Source organism: Lemur catta, chromosome 23 (genome assembly GCF_020740605.2).
Source record: "Lemur catta isolate mLemCat1 chromosome 23, mLemCat1.pri, whole genome shotgun sequence".
In the NCBI taxonomy this organism is placed as follows: domain Eukaryota; kingdom Metazoa; phylum Chordata; class Mammalia; order Primates; family Lemuridae; genus Lemur; species Lemur catta.
In genome coordinates, this window is record NC_059150.1 from 7,877,468 (window position 1) to 7,899,471 (window position 22,004).

General features: G+C 45.5%; 1 protein-coding gene across 4 annotated transcripts in view; it reads right to left on the reverse strand.

The window, feature by feature from the left end:
• Positions 1-9,737: 9,737 nt before the first annotated feature.
• CD34 (CD34 molecule) overlaps positions 9,738-22,004 on the reverse strand; it is a 58,734-nt gene continuing 46,467 nt past the window's right edge. For 3 of the 4 annotated variants that reach the window (XM_045536128.1, XM_045536131.1, XM_045536130.1), the window contains 7 exons: positions 20,053-20,238; positions 19,206-19,459; positions 17,906-17,986; positions 11,688-11,844; positions 11,374-11,426; positions 10,885-11,049; positions 9,738-10,188 (listed from right to left, as the gene is read on the reverse strand). In XM_045536128.1, the coding sequence (XP_045392084.1) occupies positions 10,003-10,188; positions 10,885-11,049; positions 11,374-11,426; positions 11,688-11,844; positions 17,906-17,986; positions 19,206-19,459; positions 20,053-20,238 (1,082 nt within the window). In that variant the 3' untranslated portion in view covers positions 9,738-10,002. The other variant, XM_045536129.1, reaches the window with a different exon arrangement.

Consider the following 22,004-nt stretch of genomic DNA (forward strand, 5'->3'; position numbering starts at 1 on the left):
TGATAATGCTGTCTTCTCGTCCTATCACTCTCATTCATAGCAAGCTGAGTCCCTTCTTTCCTTCTTTTCCTAAAGACTCCCAGAACATACGGCCATTTTGCATGGAAGACTTTCACTGAAGGTGGAGGGCAACACAGGATAATTATAGCACCCCTCAGAGCAGGCAATACTGGAAATTACAATGCTAACATGCCGGCACGCTCTTTCCTAGCTCTTCTGCCTCCCAAGCCCCATCTGCAGCCATTTTTCCCTTTCCCCAGGATTCTCCTCTCTCTCTAATGCCCTCTACCTCTCCCTGAAAACATCGGATTATTGTTACTGTATTATGCAAAGAAATTTGGCTCTTTTGAACAAACATCTCCATTCTGGGCTATTTTCATTCTGGGCTCAGAGAAGGAGCTGAGGAGTCAGATGTTCAGCTGCTTTAATGAACCAAAAATGTTTAACAAAGTGTTTTTTCCTCAACAAATGAGTGAAGTGCCTCTGTGATGAATCCTGCTCCACCTTAGAAGGAAGAAATACAGCAGTCGTGTTTTGTGTAACATCTTTTTCTCCCTGCTATACTTGTGGCCATACTATGAGGTAGACATTATTATTTCCATTTTTTTTTCCATATGAGGAAACTGAGGATGAAAAAGGTTAAAAAAGTAACCTGCTGGCCGGGCGCGGTGGCTCACGCCTGTAATCCTAGCTCTGGGAGGCCGAGGCGGGTGGATCGCTCGAGGTCAGGAGTTCGAGACCAGCCTGAGCAAGAGTGAGACCCCCGTCTCTACTAAAAATAGAAAGAAATTATCTGGCCAACTAAAAAATATATATACAAAAAAATTAGCCGGGCATGGTGGCTCATGCCTGTAGTCCCAGCTACTAGGGAGGCTGAGGCAGTAGGATCGCTTAAGCCCAGGAGTTTGAGGTTGCTGTGAGCTAGGCTGATGCCACGGCACTCACTCTAGCCCGGGCAACAAAGTGACACTCTGTCTCAAAAAAAAAAAAAAAAAAAGTAACCTGCTTAAAGTCACTTAGCTAACATTGGAGCTGGACTCCAAATGTAGACATGTCTGACTCTAAAGCCAGAAAGATTGACCACAACACCCTGTGGACATTTAATTCAGCTCAAGGAGGTCTGAAGTGGGTTCCACTCACAGGGCAAACGTTACTTAGGAAATCTTTCTGTGTGGGAGGCAATATGGGTCAGAGGAAGGTGAATTGATTGACTGAAGGCCAAAGACATTAAAACAGAGTTTGAGCTAGGAATAGCTACCTATCTATAGCTTCATGTCTGAGCCCTAAGAAGAGTTGTTGCTATTAATCACTGCTGAATGATTACTCTGATTGCTTCATTTGTTGATGCTGCAGTTGCTAAATTTTACTGTACTCTATTCGACCTTGGGCAGGGGCCCCCTCTTTCTGAAGATAAGGCAGATTTTCTTTTGCCTGGAAAGTGCTGGCTTCATATGTCAAATTGCCTGCCACATCGAGTTGGTTGTCCATTGATGTCTAAGAAGGCTGGCCAGGTAGCTGAGGCTTTTACAACGAGCTAAATAATTAAGTGTGGAATGAAGGAAAGAATGTCTCAGTTTAATTTGTTCTCTTTCTAAGGACTTACCTAAGACAGGTGGGGTGAGCTAGGCAGAGCCACATGAAGGACCATCCTAGCTGGAAAGCTGGTTGGGGCACTAAAATTACAAGGGATGCAAGAACATCACAAATGGAATGAGGGTACAAAACCAAAAGGTATCATACTTCTTCCCAGAAAGAGTCATGAATGTAGTTGGAAAGGGTTCGTTAATAGGTCACAGTTCAGGGGGATTTTGTCACATACTAGCAGTGGGACTTTGATTTTTTCATCTCTAAAATGGGGATTATGATACTTATCATACATTTTTTCCCAATAAGTATAATAATAGAAAAATTATAGCTTGTATTATTATTTACTCTTCAGTCCACTATAATCTGGTTTCAGCCCTCCCACACTCTAATGACTGTTTTTACCAGGGTTATCAATCACACCTTTGTTGAAAACTCTGGTACTCCATGAGATAGTCTCTTCCCTGGCTTCTCATGACCCCAGTCTCACAGTTCTCATGTCTCCCTGACCACCCCTTCAAAGTCTCTTTTGAGGCATGTATATTACTTGGTGCATAACAAATTACCCCAAAATTTAGTGACTCAAAACAACATTGATTATGTCACACAGTTTCTTAGGGTCAGGGATCTGGAGCAATGTAGCTGGGTGGAATGACTTAAGATTTCCCATGAGATCGCAATCTTATTTATTTATTTATTTATTTTTAATAAAAAAAAAAATTTTTTTTTTTTTTGGAGGATCCTCTTCCAGGGTCTTCCAAGCTCCCTCACATGGCGGTTGGCAAGAGGTTTCAGTTCTTCCCCCACGGACCTCTCCGTGGGGCTGCTCGTGACACCACAGATGGCTTCCCCCAGAGCAAAGGATCCGAGAAGAATGAGCATGTGTGGACCAAGATAAAGACCACGATGTCTTAGAACCCAGTCTCAGGAGTGACTTGCCATCCCACGTGCCCTTCCTGTCACGCAGACCTGTGTGGGAGGGACTGCACAGGGCCTGCCTACGAAGCGGTGCGTTCGGCCGTCTTGGGAGTTGTCCACCCCAACGCTGAGCCTGAAACGTCAGTGTTCGCTGGGATTTTAGCCTCACGTGTCATCTCTTCTCGTTCTCCACGCATGCCCTTGATACTGTACTACCCTCCAAAACCCTCAGTTACCATCTAGATTCTGAAGACACCGAGCCTGCGGCATCACTAGCACGCTTCCCTCCCACAAACTTCAGGCCCAAACACTGCCCGTCACAGCCCAGAGCCCCTCCCAGTCCACACACTCGACACTAACCGCATCGTCATTCCACAATCCCGTCTCTCCTCCAGCGTTTCCACGTTGGGAATGACAACACTGTCCGCTCCGTTTCCAAGCAAGAAGCCAGAAGATCACTCTTGACTGCCCTTCCACCTTCCTCTCCTATCTAGTCAGTCATTGCCAAGACCTGTGAAGGTTATTTCAGTTTTGTTTTGTTTTTTTCATTTTCTCCCCATCTTTTTATTTCAGAAATTCTCAAACCCACAAAAAGTTTACACAAAGAGTAAAATGATCTCCCATTTACTAGATTACTTTCACCTAGATTCAAAATTGCTAATATTTCGTGTCACATTTGCTTTCTTCCTCCTTCCCCATACATATATATTCATAATACTACTAAGATGCTATTTGCTTTTTCACTCTTATTCCCTCACAGATGTTCTGTGTGTGTGTGTGTGTGTGTGTGTGTATTTCTATGTGAATATGTTGGACCATTTGACATTATGACACTTTATCCCTAAATATTCTTGCAAGCATCTCCTAAAAGTAAAAGCATTTTCCTATATAACCACAATGCCATTATTACACCGAAGAACCAAATCCAGTTGATTTCATCTTTCCATGACGTCTCCAATTTAGCCACGTCTCTGTAGACCACACGTCTCTCTCACCTAGGATCGTGCAATCACCTCCGAACTGGTTCTTCCCACAGTCCATGCTCCACACTGCGGCCACAGTGAGCTTTCTAAAATGCAAATCTGACATGTCCCTCCCTATTTCAGACTTTTTGATGGCTCCCCATTACCTTCAAAATAAAGAATAAACTTCACGTGGCACACAAAACCTTCATCATCTAGATTCATCGAGAGTAGCATAGCCGGGTAGACATATAATGTGAGCTGTACTTCTAATTTAAGATTTTCTAGTAGCCACATTTTACAGAGAAAAAAAAAACAAAAACCGGCAGATAGGGCTGGCTGGAGGAGGGTGGGAGGTTAGGAAAATTAAAACAAACAAACAAACAAACAAAAAAAACCCAGTTAAATTAATTTTAAAATACTTTTTATTTACTCCAATATATCCAAAATATTATTACAGTAAAACATACTCAGTATAAAAAAGTACTAATGAGATAGCTTACATTCTTTTTTTCTAAATCCTTCAAATCTGTCCTGTATTTAACCCATACAGCACATCTCAATTCAGATGCTAAGTTTTCATGGGTTAAAGGGAAATGTATTCCTACCAAAACTATAAGGTTATGTTAAACTCAAAAAAAGGCCGGGGGGCACGTTAAATTGTTCCCATTTTAAAATTCAAATTCATTAAAATTAAATAAGGTTCAAATTTCTGTTTCTCATTTGAACTAGCCACATTTTAAGTGCTTGGTAGCTACATGTCACTAGTGGCTACTGAAACGGAGCAGGTGTGGAGCAGCTGTAATCAACATGGGATCCAGGCTCCCCTGGGGGTCCCTAAAACATTTCTAAGGGATCTCTGAAGTCAAAGCTATTTTCATAATAATACTAAAATGTTACATGCCTTTTTTGTGTTCATTCTCTCACAAGTATACAGTAGAGTGTTCCAGAAGCTACACATCATGTAATACCACAACAGACTGAATACGGAAGCAAACAAAAAGAATCAGCAGGTATTAAGCCAGGTACCTGAGATTAACACAACATAATACAATGACACTCTTCTCCCTAATAGTTTTTGTTCTGGAAATATAATTATTTTTCATTTAAAAATATGTTACATTGTCATGCAATGGGATAATTATTGTTAGCTTAAAATTTAAAAATAATTAAAAATTTTCTTAGTTTTAATTTCAGATACAGTAATTATTGATAGATATGACCTTCAAAACCAAAAGCTCTTTGACGACCTCAATTTTCTAGAGTGTAAGAGGGCTTTGGGAATAGCTGGTCTAGAACCTGCCTTACTCTCCAATCTGATGGTTGTGATTTTCTGTCCTCCCTTGTATTTTTTGCTTGAACTTCCAGTTCCAGACAAGATGGAGTAGACAAACTTCTTCCTATTCCTCCCACTAAGTACACCTAAAAACCCTGGACATTATATGTAAATCAAACATAAGGAGACTGTAACAGGCAGAGAGAAGAAGGCAGAATGGCTAGGGACCTCAGGCCTCAGAGACTGACATAGCACCAGGGTAGCATCAGCAAAGACCTAATGGGGAGCCTGAACTTCTACCCTGGCACAGCAGTAATGGGGCACCCCCTTTCCTTCACTTCTCCACCCTGCAGGTGTCAACGGCTGGTAAGGAACTTAGACCCACCAGTGCAGTATCAAAGGATGCCTGCTAAAACAGAAGATTTAAATAAGATCCGGAGTCCTACATTTAAAAAATCACTGGTATTACAAAGAACTGGGAAAATCTCAACTTAAACGAGAAAAGACAATTGACAGACATCAACCCGGAGATGATAGAGATGTTAGAATCATCTGGCGAGAATTTCAAAACAGCCATCATAAACAATGCTTCGGTGAGACATTACAACATGCTCGGAACAAGAGAACAGAAAGTCTCAGCAAAGGAATAAAAGGTATGAGGAAGAATTCTATTCTTCCCTTGGGCCTTAGAAGAATCACTCGCATTTCTGGAATGACCACCCTCACTTTGCACCTGGGCCAAGGCTCCTCCCTCTGCCTGGGACACCCGTCTCTCTCCTCTCTTTTAACTCCTGCTTATGCCCCTTCCACTCAGAGCTTCCTACACCGTGTCTTATCCCAGGTGCCTGGCATAGTACCTGGCTTATAATAAGCACTCAAAAAATATGATATCTGTTGAATAAATGAATAAATTGATGGATAAATGGAAACTTCACTGGCTCCTCCTTTTCTATTGAATAAAATTAAACTCTGTGGTCTAGCTTTAAATACTCTATAAACTGTGACACATGAATCTTTCTGGGACTCAGCTTCCTTTAACACATCTTACTTCCCTGCCATACTGGAAAACACATTGTCCTTTGAGAGTACCTTATCCTTCCCATGTCTGCATATTGTATGTGCTCTCCTCTCAGCCTCAAATGTCCTAACCCGTCCGTGATTGCCGTGAAAATCTTACTCATTTTTACAGACCCACTCAGACATACCGTCCAAGCCTCCGTCTCAGAGCTCCCGAGCTGGAAGGAGTCCTGCCCACCTCTGCAGCCACAGTCTTCATTTATTCTTGTGTTATTTCTCACTTTCTGTCTCGCATTTGTTTTTTGTTGGGTTTTTTTTCCCACTTATTTGTTTGTTGAATGTACTTGCAGTATTCTCCCCAAGATTTTAAAATCTGTGGATTCAGATAAACTCACATCTTACTCATCCCTGCCTCTGCCACTGAGCACCTGGCACAGTTCCTTGTTGTTCTCTGAGTTTCGGTTTCTTTTACTGAGATAATAGTACCCACTTCATAGGATTTCTGTGAATCTTAAGTAAAACCCACTACTTAAATACTGGTACAGCATCTCAATGTTCATACAGTAAGTACTCAGTAAGAGCTAGCTACTATCGTAGTCGTTGTGATTATTTGAAGGAATAGATGCCACGCAAGTCCTGTTAGCTCTACCTTCAAAACATTTTTTGAATTCTGCTTCATCTCACCACTACCGATATTATCACCTACTCCCAGCCAAGATCGATTCTCTTGATACTGTCACTATAGTCCACCTGCTCTCCTTCCTTCTACTCTCTTGTCCCTCTACCTCTATTCTCTACTCAGCAACCTGCATGATCCTTTTAAAACATAAAACAGAGTATGTGACTTCTCTTTTCAAAACTCTCCAGCAGCTTCCCAACCTACTCCTAAAAGGCCTCATGTGGTCGGCCTCCTGTCCCTCCCCCGTCACTCACCGACACAGCCTCATGGCTGTCTTACCCTTCCTTGTACAGAGCTTTCTGCACTCGGAGGGTTTGCATCACAGCGCTTCATCCTTGGAGGGTTTGCTTCACAGCGCTTCATCCTTGCCATTTCCTCTGTGCTGTGTGGGATGATCTCCCCTAGCCTGGCCTACAACTTGCTTCTTCATTTCATTCCAGGGAACCTACACTCTCAACTGTTACCTTTTTAATAGTAACCACCATATGTAAAATACCAGCCAGTATTCTCATGATATTTTATATTTTTCATAGCTCTTAATATGATCTGAAAATATGTGCACATATTTATAGAAATAAAATTATCTTTCTCTTCTGCTAGAATTATAAGATCCATGAGTGTTTCCTCTATACCCAGTCTCTGGAACAGTGTGCAGCACATAGTGAATGTTCAACAAGACTTGTTGAATGATTGAATGGTGGCTGGGAGCTCCTTGGATGGGGGTTTTAGGAACAGAAGCAACATCCTGTTGCACAAAATTGCTTCCCTCTCCTGGGTTTGTGCGAAGAGGAAGTTGGGGTCAGTCTACCTGGAGGGAATGGGATGGGGTTGATCTATTTATCCAGACTTGGAGGATACTCCTATTTATCCATTTAGATGAAAATCTGGCAGATGATTGCAATCAGAGTAAGATTTCCATAAATGTAATTCTCCTGGGCTGACTGTGCCCGGCCTCCAGGGATCTTTGTCCCCAGGCTCCTCCAGGACCTGCGTGGCCGCCCAGGCATAGCACATCGATGACATGCTGCAGAGGGGAAGTCCCAGACCTCTCCTGGCACTGCCACGCTGGCTTCGTGGCATCGGACTGGAGGAACCCAGAGACCTAAGCAGAAGAGTGGGGGAAACCTCGGATTCAGGAGGCATGAATTCCGGGCGATTGGGAAAGCCACCTCTCTTCTCTGGGCTTGACTTAACTGTACCGCAGGAGAGCTGAATTGAATGTAAGCTCTGAAGTCCTCCCCAGCAGCGACTTTCTCTAGTGATACAGCTTTGCGTAGGAGAGAAGCCGCCCTGGACGGCTAAGGGTGGGGCAGCCGGACGGAAAACGCACGTGGAGGCCGAGCCGTAGGAGCTCGGCAAGGCCAGCAGGTGGCGCCATTGCCGCACCGGGAGGCTCAGGCTAGAGGTGGGAAAGTCTGAGTTTCCAGAAAGCAAATTCGGTAAGTCAGGGCAAGCTGTCCAGCCATCACAGGGAACCTGCCGCCGCCCACCAACACACACACACCCCTTCCTCCCAAAGCCTACATACATATTCGGACAAACTCGGGTGAAATGCTATCGCAGGTTGCTGGGCCTGAGGCTGGGCCTGGTTCCAAGACTCAGTTGCCTTTTCTCCCCCTCCCATGGAGCCTGGAGTGGGATGTTAGGGCAGTTAGGGCAGAGGGCAGGGGGCAGAAGGAGAAGGCCAACAGGATAAGAACGTCACAAGAATATGAATATGTTTAGCTAAAATAGATGTAACCAATAGGGCCCCTTTAGTTATTTTACTTTAGCCCTAACATCTTTATCTAAGGTAAAGGGGGAATTCCTTTAATCGGAGTATGCTCACGCACAATTGAGGCAACAGGGTCCCTAAATGAATGCCCCTTGTTAACACAGTAAAAATCACACCCACCAGCGCCATGCCAACTCCCAGAAGTTACCAAATAAGGTCAAGAAAGGGGAGGGTTCCCGGTTCTAGGAACTCTCCACCCCTTTCCCAGAAAATCTGTGAATATTCCACCCTGAGCTTAGCATATAATTAGGGATTAGCATAAAAGGACAGACCCTAACCCTAGGGTGATACTGTTCCTCCTTGGATCAATCTGCTCTTTTGCCTTTTTAAAAACTGTACTCTGCTTTCAATAAATCCTTCTACTTCTGCCTACACTTCATGTCGGTTCTTTCTCTCACTCTTGCCCCTGGGCTTGAATTCCTTCCTGTGTGGAGGGTAAGAACCCCCTCTGCAGATGTGGGTGGTGGTCTGGAGCAGTATTACTGTGTTTCCTGGGAGTCTGTACCCCATATCCATCCCTCTCCCCGATGCCCCTGCCTGGGCCAAGCCCTCATCTGGTCACTCTCGTGGCAAGATGTGCAACTAGAGGCAGGCCAGCTGGGCTTCCCTTTCCCATTACCACCTCCCCTTGCTCCAACCCCCAAGTCAGCCATCTAGGGGAGACTCTAGACCTCATGCCTTTATTGTATCTCCTGGAGTCCTGGGGAGGAACCTCTGGTTAGAGAAGTTGGAGAAAAGCAAGGAGGAGATGGGGGTGGGGGAGAGCTGAGGGGAAAGGTCTGGCTTTGGTGAGATAAGAATGGAAGAATCAACCCTTGTTTGGCCCCAACCTCCTCTGCCTCTGTTGACACACTGGGGGGTGTTTCCTGGAGCTACTTAGCAGTGTCTGGCAACACTGATTCCCCCACTTCCTGTGGCGGGGTGGGGTTAGGGGGCATCGGGAAGCTGGGGGGAGGTGAGTGCTTACAAACTTTTAAAAAACTTTTTGCAGTTAGGCTGCTTTCTGAATCTTGAGGGTGGACACCAGGCCCCTCCTGGAGTTGGTAGCCAGATCTTTAGAACAGTAGTTCCCACACGGTCCTTTACTATGTCTGCCCTGACCTAGCGGAGGGGGCAGTCTGATAACAGAGGGTGCGTAAGACATTGCTCCTTCGCTTTGTTTTGCCTACTGTGCACGCAGTGACCAGCATGTCCCTCTTCTCAGAAGGCTGTCTATGACGTGTACAGCCCATATGTCCCCAGCACACCACCCTCCATCCTGAGGCTGCACTCGAGCCTGCCTTTCTTCCTCCGGCTGGAAACAGCCAGCTTTCCTGGGAGCCTCCCAACCGCTCCCCATGGTGGGGAGCAGGTGGCAGACTCAGCCAAAGGTCCTTACATCCTGGCTGGTACCTGTACCTGCTGAGGTGGTCCAGCCTCTTCCCTGGCTAGCCCCTCCCCACCATCATTGCATAGTTCGGCTAGGTCTGATGGAGAGACCACTCTTGCATTTAGATGCACCCAGCTAAGACAGAGCCAAAAAACAGCTGGTGTTTCAGTATCACTTTAATTACAGTATTTACCCACACCACTTTTTATTGAGAAAAAAAAAATCCACCCCATCCTTTTGTCTCTGGAAAGTTCTATTTCCAACTGTCATTGAAACCAGGAACCCACCCACACCTCTGGAAACAAACAACAACAACAACAACAACAACAAACAAGGACCTGGGTCACCCACAGAGGAGGCAGCTTGTGGTCAGATGCAGGGAGGGGCCCCGCACACTGCCCAGCCCCGCCCTACCCAGCCGAGTCACAATTCAGTATCAGCCACCACATGTTGTCTTGCCGAATGGCCGTTTCTGGAGGTGGCCTGGCCGGTGCCGTTCTCCTGAGCCCCTCGGGTCACACTGGCCTTTCCCTGAGCCTCAGGGGAGGCCCCAGGTCCTGAGCTATAGCCCTGGCCTCCACCGTTCTCCGTGTAATAAGGGTCTTCGCCCTAGACAGTGTATAAATAAAGTAGCATTATCTGGTAAGCAGGCGTATCAGACTCTGTGGGGTGGGGGAGGGGCCCAGACAGGAAGCGGGGGCCAGGAGCAGGAGGGAGGGGGGATGCAGCTGCATGTGCAGACTCCTTTCTTCCTGGAGAGCAGTCAGGGTTCCAGCTCCTGGAGGAGAGAGGACAGAGGAGAGGCACCACACCATGCCACCGCAGCTCAGTAGCCAGCTCCCGCCAAGAAAACAGGCAGTCCCAAGAGTGGAATAACCTCCCCAGAATGGGAAACAGGCCAGAGGCCAAGAGTCCAACCTCAGCCTTGTCCTCCCTCATCCAGAACACTTCAGAAGTAATCTTCCTTCCATGTGTGCCCTCCTCGTGAGCAAGATGGCACCCAGTGGGCATTTAATATGCTTGCAAATAAGTGTGGCTGATTCTGGGGGCACCCAGCTGAACTCTCCCAGAAAACATCTGCTGCCACAGTGCGTAGGCAGGCTGGCCCCAGTCACTGCCCCCTCCCCAAGGGACTATGTAATGTTTTGAATTTTCCACAGACACTGTGTGTGTGCACGCGTATCCCTATATAAGTGCACAGAAGTGCCTTTTCTGGTATTTCTCCTCCTCATCCATGGCATCCATGGACCTCCCCAGATGACCGCTATCCTCCTCATTTCCTTTGCCCTGGACCCCAGAACTGACCAGCCTCTCTCCTGCGGGGCTCCAGCTGCGGCGATTCATCAGGTAATAGCCAGTGATGCCCAGGACAGCCAGCAGGACCCCCGAGGTGACCAGTGCAATCAGGGTCTTCCGGGAATAGCTCTGGTGGCTCGCAACATCTTGCTTAGTGACACTTTTGATCCCCAGCTTGAAAAGAAGACACAGAAAAGATAGCCTGTCACTTGTGAAAAGTGGGTTCTGGAAGAGGAGCCCAGCCCACTCTAGATCCCTGTGTGTGACTCAACAGGGACATTGACCTTAGGGATTTTTGAAACAGGATTGAAGACTGACGTCTCTTAGTTAAGCTGCACTATGAAATTTTTGGTTCAGGCCTAGAAAGTTGAAGACCATCAGGGAAGGGTGGAGAGCCAGGAAAGGTAGGACTGGAGAAGAGAGTTACTTCCTCCCCCACGCCAGTGAGCTCCGCGGACCCAGTATTCCCTCTGAGACCCCTCATCTCAGAGAACTTACCTTTTCCAGGTCAGACTCGTGCTTTTTCAGAAGCTGGAGTTTGCTGGAAATTTCTAGAATTAGAAACAGGGGTTGCTGAATCTAGAAGCTAGACCAGTTCATCCTGGATCTACCCTTTCATGTGGTTCTGGAAGATGCTCTGATGGCTGGGATGGTCTGTCTGGCGCCGGCCACTCCCAAAGTCAGCCAAGCCTTGTGGTCTCTAGGGCTGAGATGCCTGATACCCACACAGGATGCTCCAGCCTCAGCCCTGCCTAAGCTTAGCCCTACTCACTCCCAAGCTCCTGGGCTCCCCAGACAGATGTGTCCCTTACCTGTCCTGTTGGCCAATACCAGCAGCAGGCACTGAGGCTTAACCTCAGACTGGGCAAGGAGCAAGGAGCACACACGGGCCCCAGCCTCGGCGTCAGCCTGCTCCTCCCTACACAGTACTTGGGCCAGGCCTTCTCCTTTGTCCTTCTTAAAGTCCTCCTGGGAAGGCAGAGAAAAACAGAGAGCAGGAGATGAAGTTATTACTATATCCTATACTGCATCCAGCGTCTCAAGTAATAATTCTGATTTAAAACACATTACTACCCCCCTCCACAAGAAGCATTCTTCTTTCTAAAATTCCAACTAAAAAAAAAAAATACTACTAATTGTGTATGTGCAATGACACAACACAAAAAAACTCAAAATTTTCCCAATACCAAAACATAAATCTATCATCATCTAAGACGTCAGAGAACAAACCAAGGAAGCATTATCTTATTTAAGAATTGCCCATGTACACATACGCTATTCAAATTAAATTCAAAAGACATTACCACCAACAGAAAAAAATTAATAATGCAATAATAACTAAGAAAAAGTCCTTTGTTTCAAGGTTACAGTAGGCTTCCATGGTGGAAGAAAAGCCACGGGAGGTGAGGAATCCAGAACAAATCTATGACTGGACACTCAACAGGAGCCTCAGTGGCTTCCTCTCTTACTATCCAAAGAGCATTGCTCCAACCAAAATGGTGTTTTTGTCTGGTTTTCCACCCCCCTTTTCCATTAAAAGCATGGATCCCAGTTTTAATGGAGTTCATAGATCGCCCGCCAGGTTGCTGACTGGTTCACAGGACTCAGGAACTCAGACGCAGAAGATAAACCCAGATAAGTCTTCAACCATCGAGTCCCAGGAAAGGCGTGAATTGGAGGCACTGGCTATGTGCCCTTCAAAACTCTGTTCTCCCACTTTCCAGGATTTATCTCAGCAGCCTCCCATCGGAGTGACCTCCCCTGCACACGCAGGAAAGGAACCGAAACTAAGACTTTCTCCTCAGTCCGGATAGCAGATGGCAGAGGAGGAAATGCCTGAACGGCTCTGACATCTTTCCTGTTAGGGAAAAACTGCTGGGGCGTGTGACCGTCATCAGAACTAAGCCTCCGCGGAGCAGAAAGCTTCCTGTTTGCAGGCAGGACTGCTGCTTGAGACAGGGCCGGAGGGTCCTCCCAGTTGGAATGGAGCCTGGGTATTTTCCTACTGCGGTGACCGAAGGCAGGAAAACCCAGGCTCCTTTGCTCCTGCACAAGGCAAGGTCAAGATTGGCCTCGGGACCCAGCTGGACTCTGAGGGATCTTAGGGAAAATAACTGGGCTTGGATGAGGCCAGAAGAGCATGGCTAGAGTCAGGAGTCCAAAAAGAGTCTCAGAAACTCCCCAAGAGATGAGGTCACAGAAAAGTGAATTCTCAGGCCACTGCTGCTTCACTTCTCAGGAAAAGAATCAATTCTGCAGGTCTCCCAGTAAGTCCTTGGGTAGAGGTTCTGCTTCCGGAAAAACCTGTTCTTTAAAACAGCGAGTCCAAGAAGCTGCACCTTGAGACTGTCCAGCTGCTCTGACATTTATCAAGCCCCGAATATAAGACACTGTGTGAAAACCTCTGTGCATGTGGCTTGTGTATGTTTGTGCCGTATGTCATGTGTTGTGGGGGCTTTGGGAGGAGTATCTTGACTTCCATATGGTCAAAGCTCTCAGTTTGTATGTATGGCAATTACAGTAAAGGGTACCTGCTATGTCCTAGGCACTGTTCTAAGTGCTTTACACATATGGACCCATCGAGGCCTCACACAGCTCTATGAGATGGGTGCTATTATTCTCCTCCTCTGGGAGATGAAGAAATGGAGGCACAAAGATACTAGATTCTTTGCAAGTCGTGCAACTGGTCTGAGCATCAGGTTCCTCGGCTGTCTGCTGAGTTGCTGTGGTGACTAAAGAGATATTTGCGTGAAAAGTGTCCAAAATGGTGCTGGGAACCTAATGGGCACTAGATAAATTCCAGCTATTACGATTATTATTAATAGCAGTACCTTATATATCATTTAAAGCCCATATTTTACCCTATTCTGCCTTACTGCTATCGTCATTTCTCTCTGACTGTACTGTAGGACTCCTAAGTGTGGTGGGGGATGGTGGACATTGTAAAATTCTGAACCCAGACTGCACTAATCCTAGCACCTACCAAACAAAGAACTCAGGGAATTGTTGTTCAACTTAACATCCCAACTGGTTGGCCTCTGCACAGGGCCCCCCCACCCCTCACTTAGTTTCTTGGACTAAATTCAAGGGAATAACGGCAGTTAGCCTCCCACTCTGGAGTCCAGCGGCATCAGTGAATTGTGTTTAGGCCCCAAGAGGAGCAGGTGGATCCTGAACAAAGCACAATACTTCTCCGGATGCTTGCAATAAACATCCTCCCCCAAGAGAGGCTGTGGCCAAACATCATGGGAGAGTGGGCAGGAGGAAGCCACAGCTTCACCATTTTGCTCATGAGAATCAGATTTACAAGCCTCTAGCTACATCAGCTCACACGTGTTTGTTTGCAAAGATAATAAAACCAGGTAGAAAGGTTATTTCTAGAGTAGCATCCTCAAACTTTGCAAAGACTCTTAACATGTTAAAGAATCATATCAAGCACTGGGATGGGGAAGAAGGAGAACATGCATTTTTCTAAATGACCTTTAAGATATTTCCCAGTGTTGAGGTTTTGGATCAATTGTCTCCCCCACCCCTTTTGGGATAATTTTATCTACTTTGGTGTGAGTTTGACAATGCAGATATAAACTCAATTTTCACATAGGAACTGGAATAATTAAGGGATCTCCTACAAGTCAAGCAACAAGTGGGCAGCTAACCAAGGGCGAGAAGTTAGATTGTCTCCAGATACCAGGCTCTTTTCAGTAGACATGCCATCTTCATAAATCTTTCATCTATAACTTATGTTTTCTGCGTGGAAACTGACCTTTAGTGTTTGGGCAGAGGGCAAGGAAGGGGGGCCTGGGGGACATGATCTGGAGGCTGGAGGCAGCCTGCCTCAGGTGCCGTCAATGTGGCAGAGTAAGGGTAATGCGAGCTAGCGGAGTAAATACAAACTCTGCATGTGAAGAGATGTGGCACTTAAGTCTACTCAGATGAGGGACCTAGAGTAGCCAAATTCCTAGAGACAGAAAGTAGAATGGTGGTTGCCAGGGTTTGGAGGAGAGAGGAGTGGGGAGCTGTTTAATGGTACAGAGCTTCAGTTTTGGAAGATGCAGAGTGTTCTGGAAAGTGTACAACAGTGTGAACGTACTTAACACTACTGAACTGTACACTTAAAAATGGTTAGGTGGTAAACTTTATGTTACGTGTATCTTACCACAATTAAGAAAACCATTTTGGTGGATCCCCCTGAACAAATGGGTACAGCATGAGAGAATAAAGTAATCTCACATTTTGGAAACTATTTGTGGGACCCAAAAGCACAAAAACTAAATTAAGCTGACACTTCAGCAGAGAGAATGAAAGTTAGATTTGGGGAGACACGTTCTGCTAATAAAGGTTCTGAGATACAGTAGCAGGTGACTGAGACGAGTGTGGTATCACCTTCCCTTCCCTGGCTGCCTAGAGGTGAAGGATGGGGAGCCAAAGGAGCGTAATTGGGACATAAATGTCTACAGGATGTGTGTCCAGAAGACACGCCTACATAATGCACATAGAGCTAACGTGCGGGTGACCACCGTGTACTGGTGCAGAATGAGCGTCTGGGTAGCTGAGAACCAGGCACACATGTTTCTGTTATGGGCAGATACAGATGCAGGAGTGGACCAACATTGTATAAGTACTCAAGGACATGATGCCAGGGAAAGCCAAGTCCTTCATGCTCCTGATTAGGCTGTGGGTAGGGCCCGAGTCTTCCAATGTTAGAACCAGTACCTTAAGGCCCTCTGACACCAAAAGGACAAATGCAACTGCAGGAAAATTCAATGGCATTGCACCACTCACAGCCTTTGAAACAGAGAAGCAGAGAGTAGGACCCAAGGAAAGAGAATCTGGGACACAATCGAGAGCTGTGGCTAAAACTTCTGGAACAAAGTTCGCTGGCTGAGGAAAAACCACCTTGGGGCACAGGAGGAGGCACTGTTGCTTGGGGGCTGGGGAAGAGGACCCCTCAGAAAGAAGGAGGATGGACAGTGGTGGAAAGACCAGGGGAAGAGCAGCCCCGCACGTGTGCAGTCACGGAGGTGATTCATCAGGAGCCCAGCCCTGTGGAAGCCCTCGTTAGCATATGGAATTGGGGGAAGCTACCCTCTTTCCACATCCCTACTCACAGATCCTCCCAGAATCTCAGAGGAACGTGCTGTGCAGAGACCGTCTCAGCTGTGGCACAAAGTAGATTAGATAGCAAAGACCACAGCTGAGTAAGAAGAATTATTTCTGGAGTAGCAGTAAATTTCTGCCACTTGTCTTGTACAATGACCCAAGTTAAATGTGAACTTTGACGAGCAACAGATAGACGCTTAGAAGGCTCTGCAGGTAGCTCTAAATCCTAGGTACAAAGAATTAGTATTCTGGCACAGACCTGTATGATACGTAGGAAAATAAATGTCCCACTGAGATGACAGAAAAACAAAACAAAAAAGAAAGTGGTCATATTCTTTAGCTACAACTAGCAAAGGATTTGACAGATTTTTTTCCTAATGAGTAGAGTTGAAAATCAGCATCAGAAACACACTGTGTATTACTTGTACATTGCATATTCATGATTAAGTTAACTATCTTGCAAGCTGCATTTAGTTATTCCATGATGCAAACTCATGTTTTCATAATTTCTGTTGTTTCTAAATGCCCTAAGTTAAGTAATTCTTTTAGATGTAACTTTTAAAAATTTGATAATTGTAGGTAAGACATCAGTAGTCAGAATGGACAAAATAAATAGCTTATGCCCTCTGCACACTGCAGTCTTTCCAGTCTATGCATGCCACGCTTCACATATATGTTTCCCTTAAATGGATTTCCAGCCTGTAAGAAAATGTTTTCCTGTATAAGTAACTGCCACTCTTCCCTTCACCCCATCCTTCCTCCAGAGCCTTGTGACTATCAGGAATTGGATTAACTGAAAGCAAGGCCTGCTGTCATTAAAAATTAACACCACACTCTACACATTCTTACCAGTGGAATAAGACATGAAGCTGAAACAAGAGGCATAACTACTAAACAGGAGGAGAAAAACAATATATCATAGTAGATAACTAAGTAGCTTAGTTTAACAACTAAAAAGAATCAACTAAAAAGCTCCTGCAATCAATAAGCAAGTTCAAGAAAATGGCCAAGCCCAGGACAATTATTCAAAACTCCATTAACTTTCTAACACATCAGCAACAATCAATTTGAATATACAATGGGAGATCTATGCTATAAATAACCCTCAGAAATCTACCAAACCCATAGAAAAAAATTTAAAACTAAAAAAAACCAAAATGCTAAGAGATACAAAAGAAAACCAGAAAAATAGAGGGATTTTAGAGCAGTTCCATTTAAAAGTTTAATGCTGTTTTTTTTGCATTTTTTCTAAAAGAAACAAAGGAAAAACACTTTACACTTTCTACAGTGTAATGAAGAAAGACCTTCCTGGCTGGATATTATAATAAAAATACTGTAATGTAAACGTACAATGATTTTGAAAATTTAAAACAGGCAGAAGTATAGACAATCTGAACAAATAAAATACCTCTGAAGAATATGCCCTGGGGCATATAAAATCCTGAAATAAGCTAAAGGAAGCATCCCAACTAACAAAAGAGGGAATCATTCAATAAGTAATGTTAGGAAAAATGGTTGTGTGGAAAATACAGCATTATAGCAAAATTAATTCTGTGGGATTAGAGTTATATGTAAATAATAATAAAGGAACTGACGTTTTAGGTGACTAGTTAATATCTGGATAGTGAGAAGGACTTTCTTAAAAGCAAACTTAAATTTGACAACATATATGTATGTGTGTGTGTATATATATTAAATGTACTATAGAGGAGGGAAAAAAATAACAAAGCTTAATTAAAGTTGTTTTTGCCTTTTTTGCCCACCAGATGGAGCCTCTTACTCCCTAAACCAAAAGCTCTGTGTGAGAAGTAAGCTGACCACGGTAAACTACCCCCAACTTTACCAAAACCCAGTCCAATCCAAGAAGGCTTAGTTCAGAAGAGACTGGGAGAGGGAGGGGAGGAAGCAGAGTGGGAGGGGGTTGACTTACACAGCTGGAGGTCTCATTTAGCTCCAGGCAGATGCCCTGAGTCAATCTCACTTCTTTGACGCCTGAACATTTGATTTCTCCCTGTATTAAAACGAAAACAATAACAAAAGCGAAGTAAATAAGCCAGTATCTTTGTCGCTCATTTCTTCCCCTCCTTTTTTCCAGTTTGTTTTCTTTATGTATTTTTTTTTCTTTTTATTAGAGACGGGGTCTCACTTTTGCTCAGGCTGGTGTCAAACTCCTGAGCTCAAGCAATCCTCCTGCCTGGGCCTCCCAGAGTGCTAGGATTGCGGGCGTGAGCCACCACAACAGCCTCCAGTTAGTTTTCTGTGGGTACTCTCTTAAAAGAGGTTTTAGGGAAAAGGAAATTTAAAATTTGTCAGGGGACTAGAGATTTCTAAGAGTTACACTCTCTTCTTCTTTCTCACCCCTATCCCCATCAGGTAATAAAAACTTGTTACTAGCCCAGGCTTGCAGGCAAGTAGCTGTTTGCAGTCTTGGTAAACTTTGGCTTGGATGGTGCAGGAATGGGAAAGAGGAGGATCTTTTCCCATTTGGGCTGTTTTCCCTCTAGTGAAATCTACCCTCGCGGGAAGGCCACACAGGCAAACAGGTAATGGCGGAGCCTGGCATCACCCATTTTCCTCCTGGCCCCCTGGACTCTCCGGATTCTCATTCTGGCTCCTTCAAAAATAGGAAGCAGACAGATCGCTCGTGCCCATCCCCAGGCTCCACACCTTCATTTCAGCACCTTTCGTGCTGAAAGCTGTTGACAGCCGCCGGCCCCAGGGCTGCGAAGGACAGGCTGAGCTCACCGTGCCAGGTCTGCACAGTTCTACCCCTGTCAGTGACCTCCTCGCTGCTTCTCCATGCCTGGCACGACCACCACACCCTCACACAGTGAGGGAGTGTTATTTGTCCTAAACAGTTTGCGAGAGGCAGCTCCATTAAAGGGGAACAGTTTCTAAATATTGCCAAAAGGGAATGCTGCCCTGGTCAGTGACACCAATGGGTACAGGAAAGAGCCACAAAGGACTAGATGGATCTCTGAGAAGCCCCTTAACTCTCTGCTCCCTAAAATGCAAAACCTTAAGCACAGATCGGCCTTGTCCCCTGACTCCAGCCCTCTCCTCCCCTTTCTACCCCTCCCCGCAATATTTTCAACTGTGTGTTTCCACGCTGATTCCCACGACCCAAATCCCATTGGCGGGGATGAGGAGAGGAGGAGGGGAAGACAGAGCTTGCCTGTACACGTATGATGTGACAGGGCAATGTGCCATTTTTGGCCCAATTCACCCACCTTGATGGTACGTGGGGTAGGAGTAGGTGATACGTAAGTTTCAGTGGTCGGTGTCTCAAGGCTGGTGTGGTTGAGTGAGGGATCCGAAACATTTCCAGGTGATACGCTGGGCTTCACGGTCATCTCTGAAGTCGAAAAGTTGGCTAGGGTGGTGGGCACTGTGATGGCTAGGGAGGTCTGAGACTGGCCAGAGGAGTTAGTGGTTCCAGCGACTAGAGGGACCTCAGAGGTAGATGTGAAATTGACTGTAGTCTCTGGAATAGATCAAAACACAGGTGTGCACGTGAGCACGTAGACACACGCACATGATCTCCGTTCATGGTGTGGGCATGGATTTCAATACAGAAAAGGGAGTCTGGGGCGTTAACAGTCACTTCATGTCCTAACACTGACCAAACTCATTTCAAGCCAGCTATCAGAGCCACAGCTATAATCTAGAACGTAGTAGAGGTGCCCTCAGGATTCTGGCACCCCAGAGAAGCCAAAGGCCGCCAGTTTAAACCTGTACCCACTTTCCTTCCTCTTTGGAAGAGATCAGCAATATCTATGGAGTCCCCATCTGACACTTACTTTATCACTAAGCTGAACTTAGCATGAGAGTAGAGGTACAGGGAGCATTACTGATCCAGATTGGCTGCCAAGGCATGGGCCTGAGGAAGTTGTCACTTTAGGAAGAATTATCTAGAACTTACTTTAGGGCACCCTAAGCATAATGCTCAAACCATTAAACCAAGGGCCTTGCATAATTTCATCCATGGTGAGGGCAGCTGTCTGCAAACCGTCCCCAAATGCTTTACCCAAGCACCAGCTGCATCTTTCTGGGACCCGAGACAAACATTCTTTTTACCTGAGATGGTTGCTGTGGTCCCATTGCTGCCCAGAGAGACAGAGTATGGGCTGGTACTTCCAAAGGTACTTGGTGTTGCGGTTTCCTCACTGGATAAATTTGTAGGAATAACTGAAGTCGTTCCCGGGGTAGTTAACTGTACAGTAGCAGTAGTTGTCAAATTGTCTGTATTTGTGAACCCGGAGGCTATAGGGAAACAAAGAAGAAAAATCAGAACCTAAACCGTCCTGGAGCCTCGTGACATCACTTGGTACAATTTCTTGACTTTAGGTAGAATCCATCTAGAACATTCCCTGCTGCCTCTGGCAATGGAGCAGTCAAAAGAATATCCTCCTGGACAGTGAACTAATTTCCCACTACTAGATCACCCTAAGGAAGTAGAGAAGGGAAAAAAAATTATGCAAACAAGTGTCTGGTATAGCATTATTTAAAGGACGGAAAAGTTGCAAACAACAAAATTAATCCCAATAAGATAAATGGTATATGTACTTAAGATACCATAATCATTACATAATGATATACATAATCATTACAAGCAAAAATTGATGAAAACGTGGCAACATGGAGATGTGAGGCTATGTTCATAATATGTTCTGCAAAACACTAAAATATAAAATTACACCTGCATAAATATCACAAAGATCTAAAATGTGAGAAAGGATATGCTTCTATTTGCCTTTCAATGCATCCTTCTGATACACTGATGGCCAAAGGATGGCTCTTTTTTGGTCACTTTCCATCCAACAAATTAACTCTCAGAAAAATCACTAGACTCACACCGCCTCCATGCGATCCCCTTAAAAATCTTCTATCCTTCTCAGACCTCCCCACTCCCAAATTCCCCTTATCTTTTCCCTCTGGTTTTCAAACCCATTCTCCTTCCCGTCTGTTGAGGAACGCAGCTCCAGCAAGCACCTCCAGATTTCTTTTGGGAAACTCTGACTTAGGAATCCAACTCATGGACTAGAGGACACAAGGCCTGGTTTCTCATTAAATATCGTGGGAAGACAGAGAGCTTAGTTCTTGCTCTACTGATAACTATTAATAACTGTGTGATTTAATGTGAGTGTGTGTCTCAGTTTACTTAAGCAAGGGTCCTTTCTGGCTAACCTACATGGATTGTTGGGAGGATCAATGACGTGAGAAATGCTAAACTACTGTACTATAATGTTCCTGAATCTCGTTATTCTCTGAAGATCTTCGTGAGTGTTCTTGCTCTCTCTTCCATATATCCTGGGGTACTCAGTGGTACCATCCTTAGACCCAAGAAGGAAAAGCCTCCTGCTTAGACCCTGCACCTTAGAGGACCCACGCCCTTTTCTGCTTCCTTTGAGGACCAACTAGAATGTACCCTCCCTTCTAGATCATACTCTGGGGACCAGAAGTCCTAAAACTTCTTGCCCAGATAGCCCTTGGCTCACACCCAGGACCTGCATAGACCTTTTCTTCCCGTCTGTCCTTCTGAGGGTGAACTGAGGCACTAAAGTGTGCGCCCCCAAGGCCCAGTGATGGTCAAAGATGGCTGCTTGCAGGGAGAAGGACTGGTGCTTAAGCACGTGGGTGGGGTGTCGCATGCACGCATGCAAGATCCCCACAGTGTGGGCGAGAGCCACGGGAAGGAAGAAGAGAAGGAGAGTGGGCTGGGGCCAGGGGCCACCTCTTCCTGCTCAGCCACCCTGTGGCACTGAATGCCAAAAGTGTGAGAGTCCCAAATTCACACTTGGCCTTCCAGGTGTCCATGAAGGTATGTTTGTCAAGGTAAGAAGATAGAAGATATTTTATTTATAAATTGGTTGGTCTGATTAATAACTTTGCAGTACTTAGAAATGTAGTCTGTAGGCCTCTGTTGTACTCCTGCCTTGGATCTGTATCCAGAGTTCACACCAGCAGTTCCATCCTCAAGGAAAAGCCCTGAGGTCCCAGGCCACCTTTATGCTTGGCTCTAAATTTTC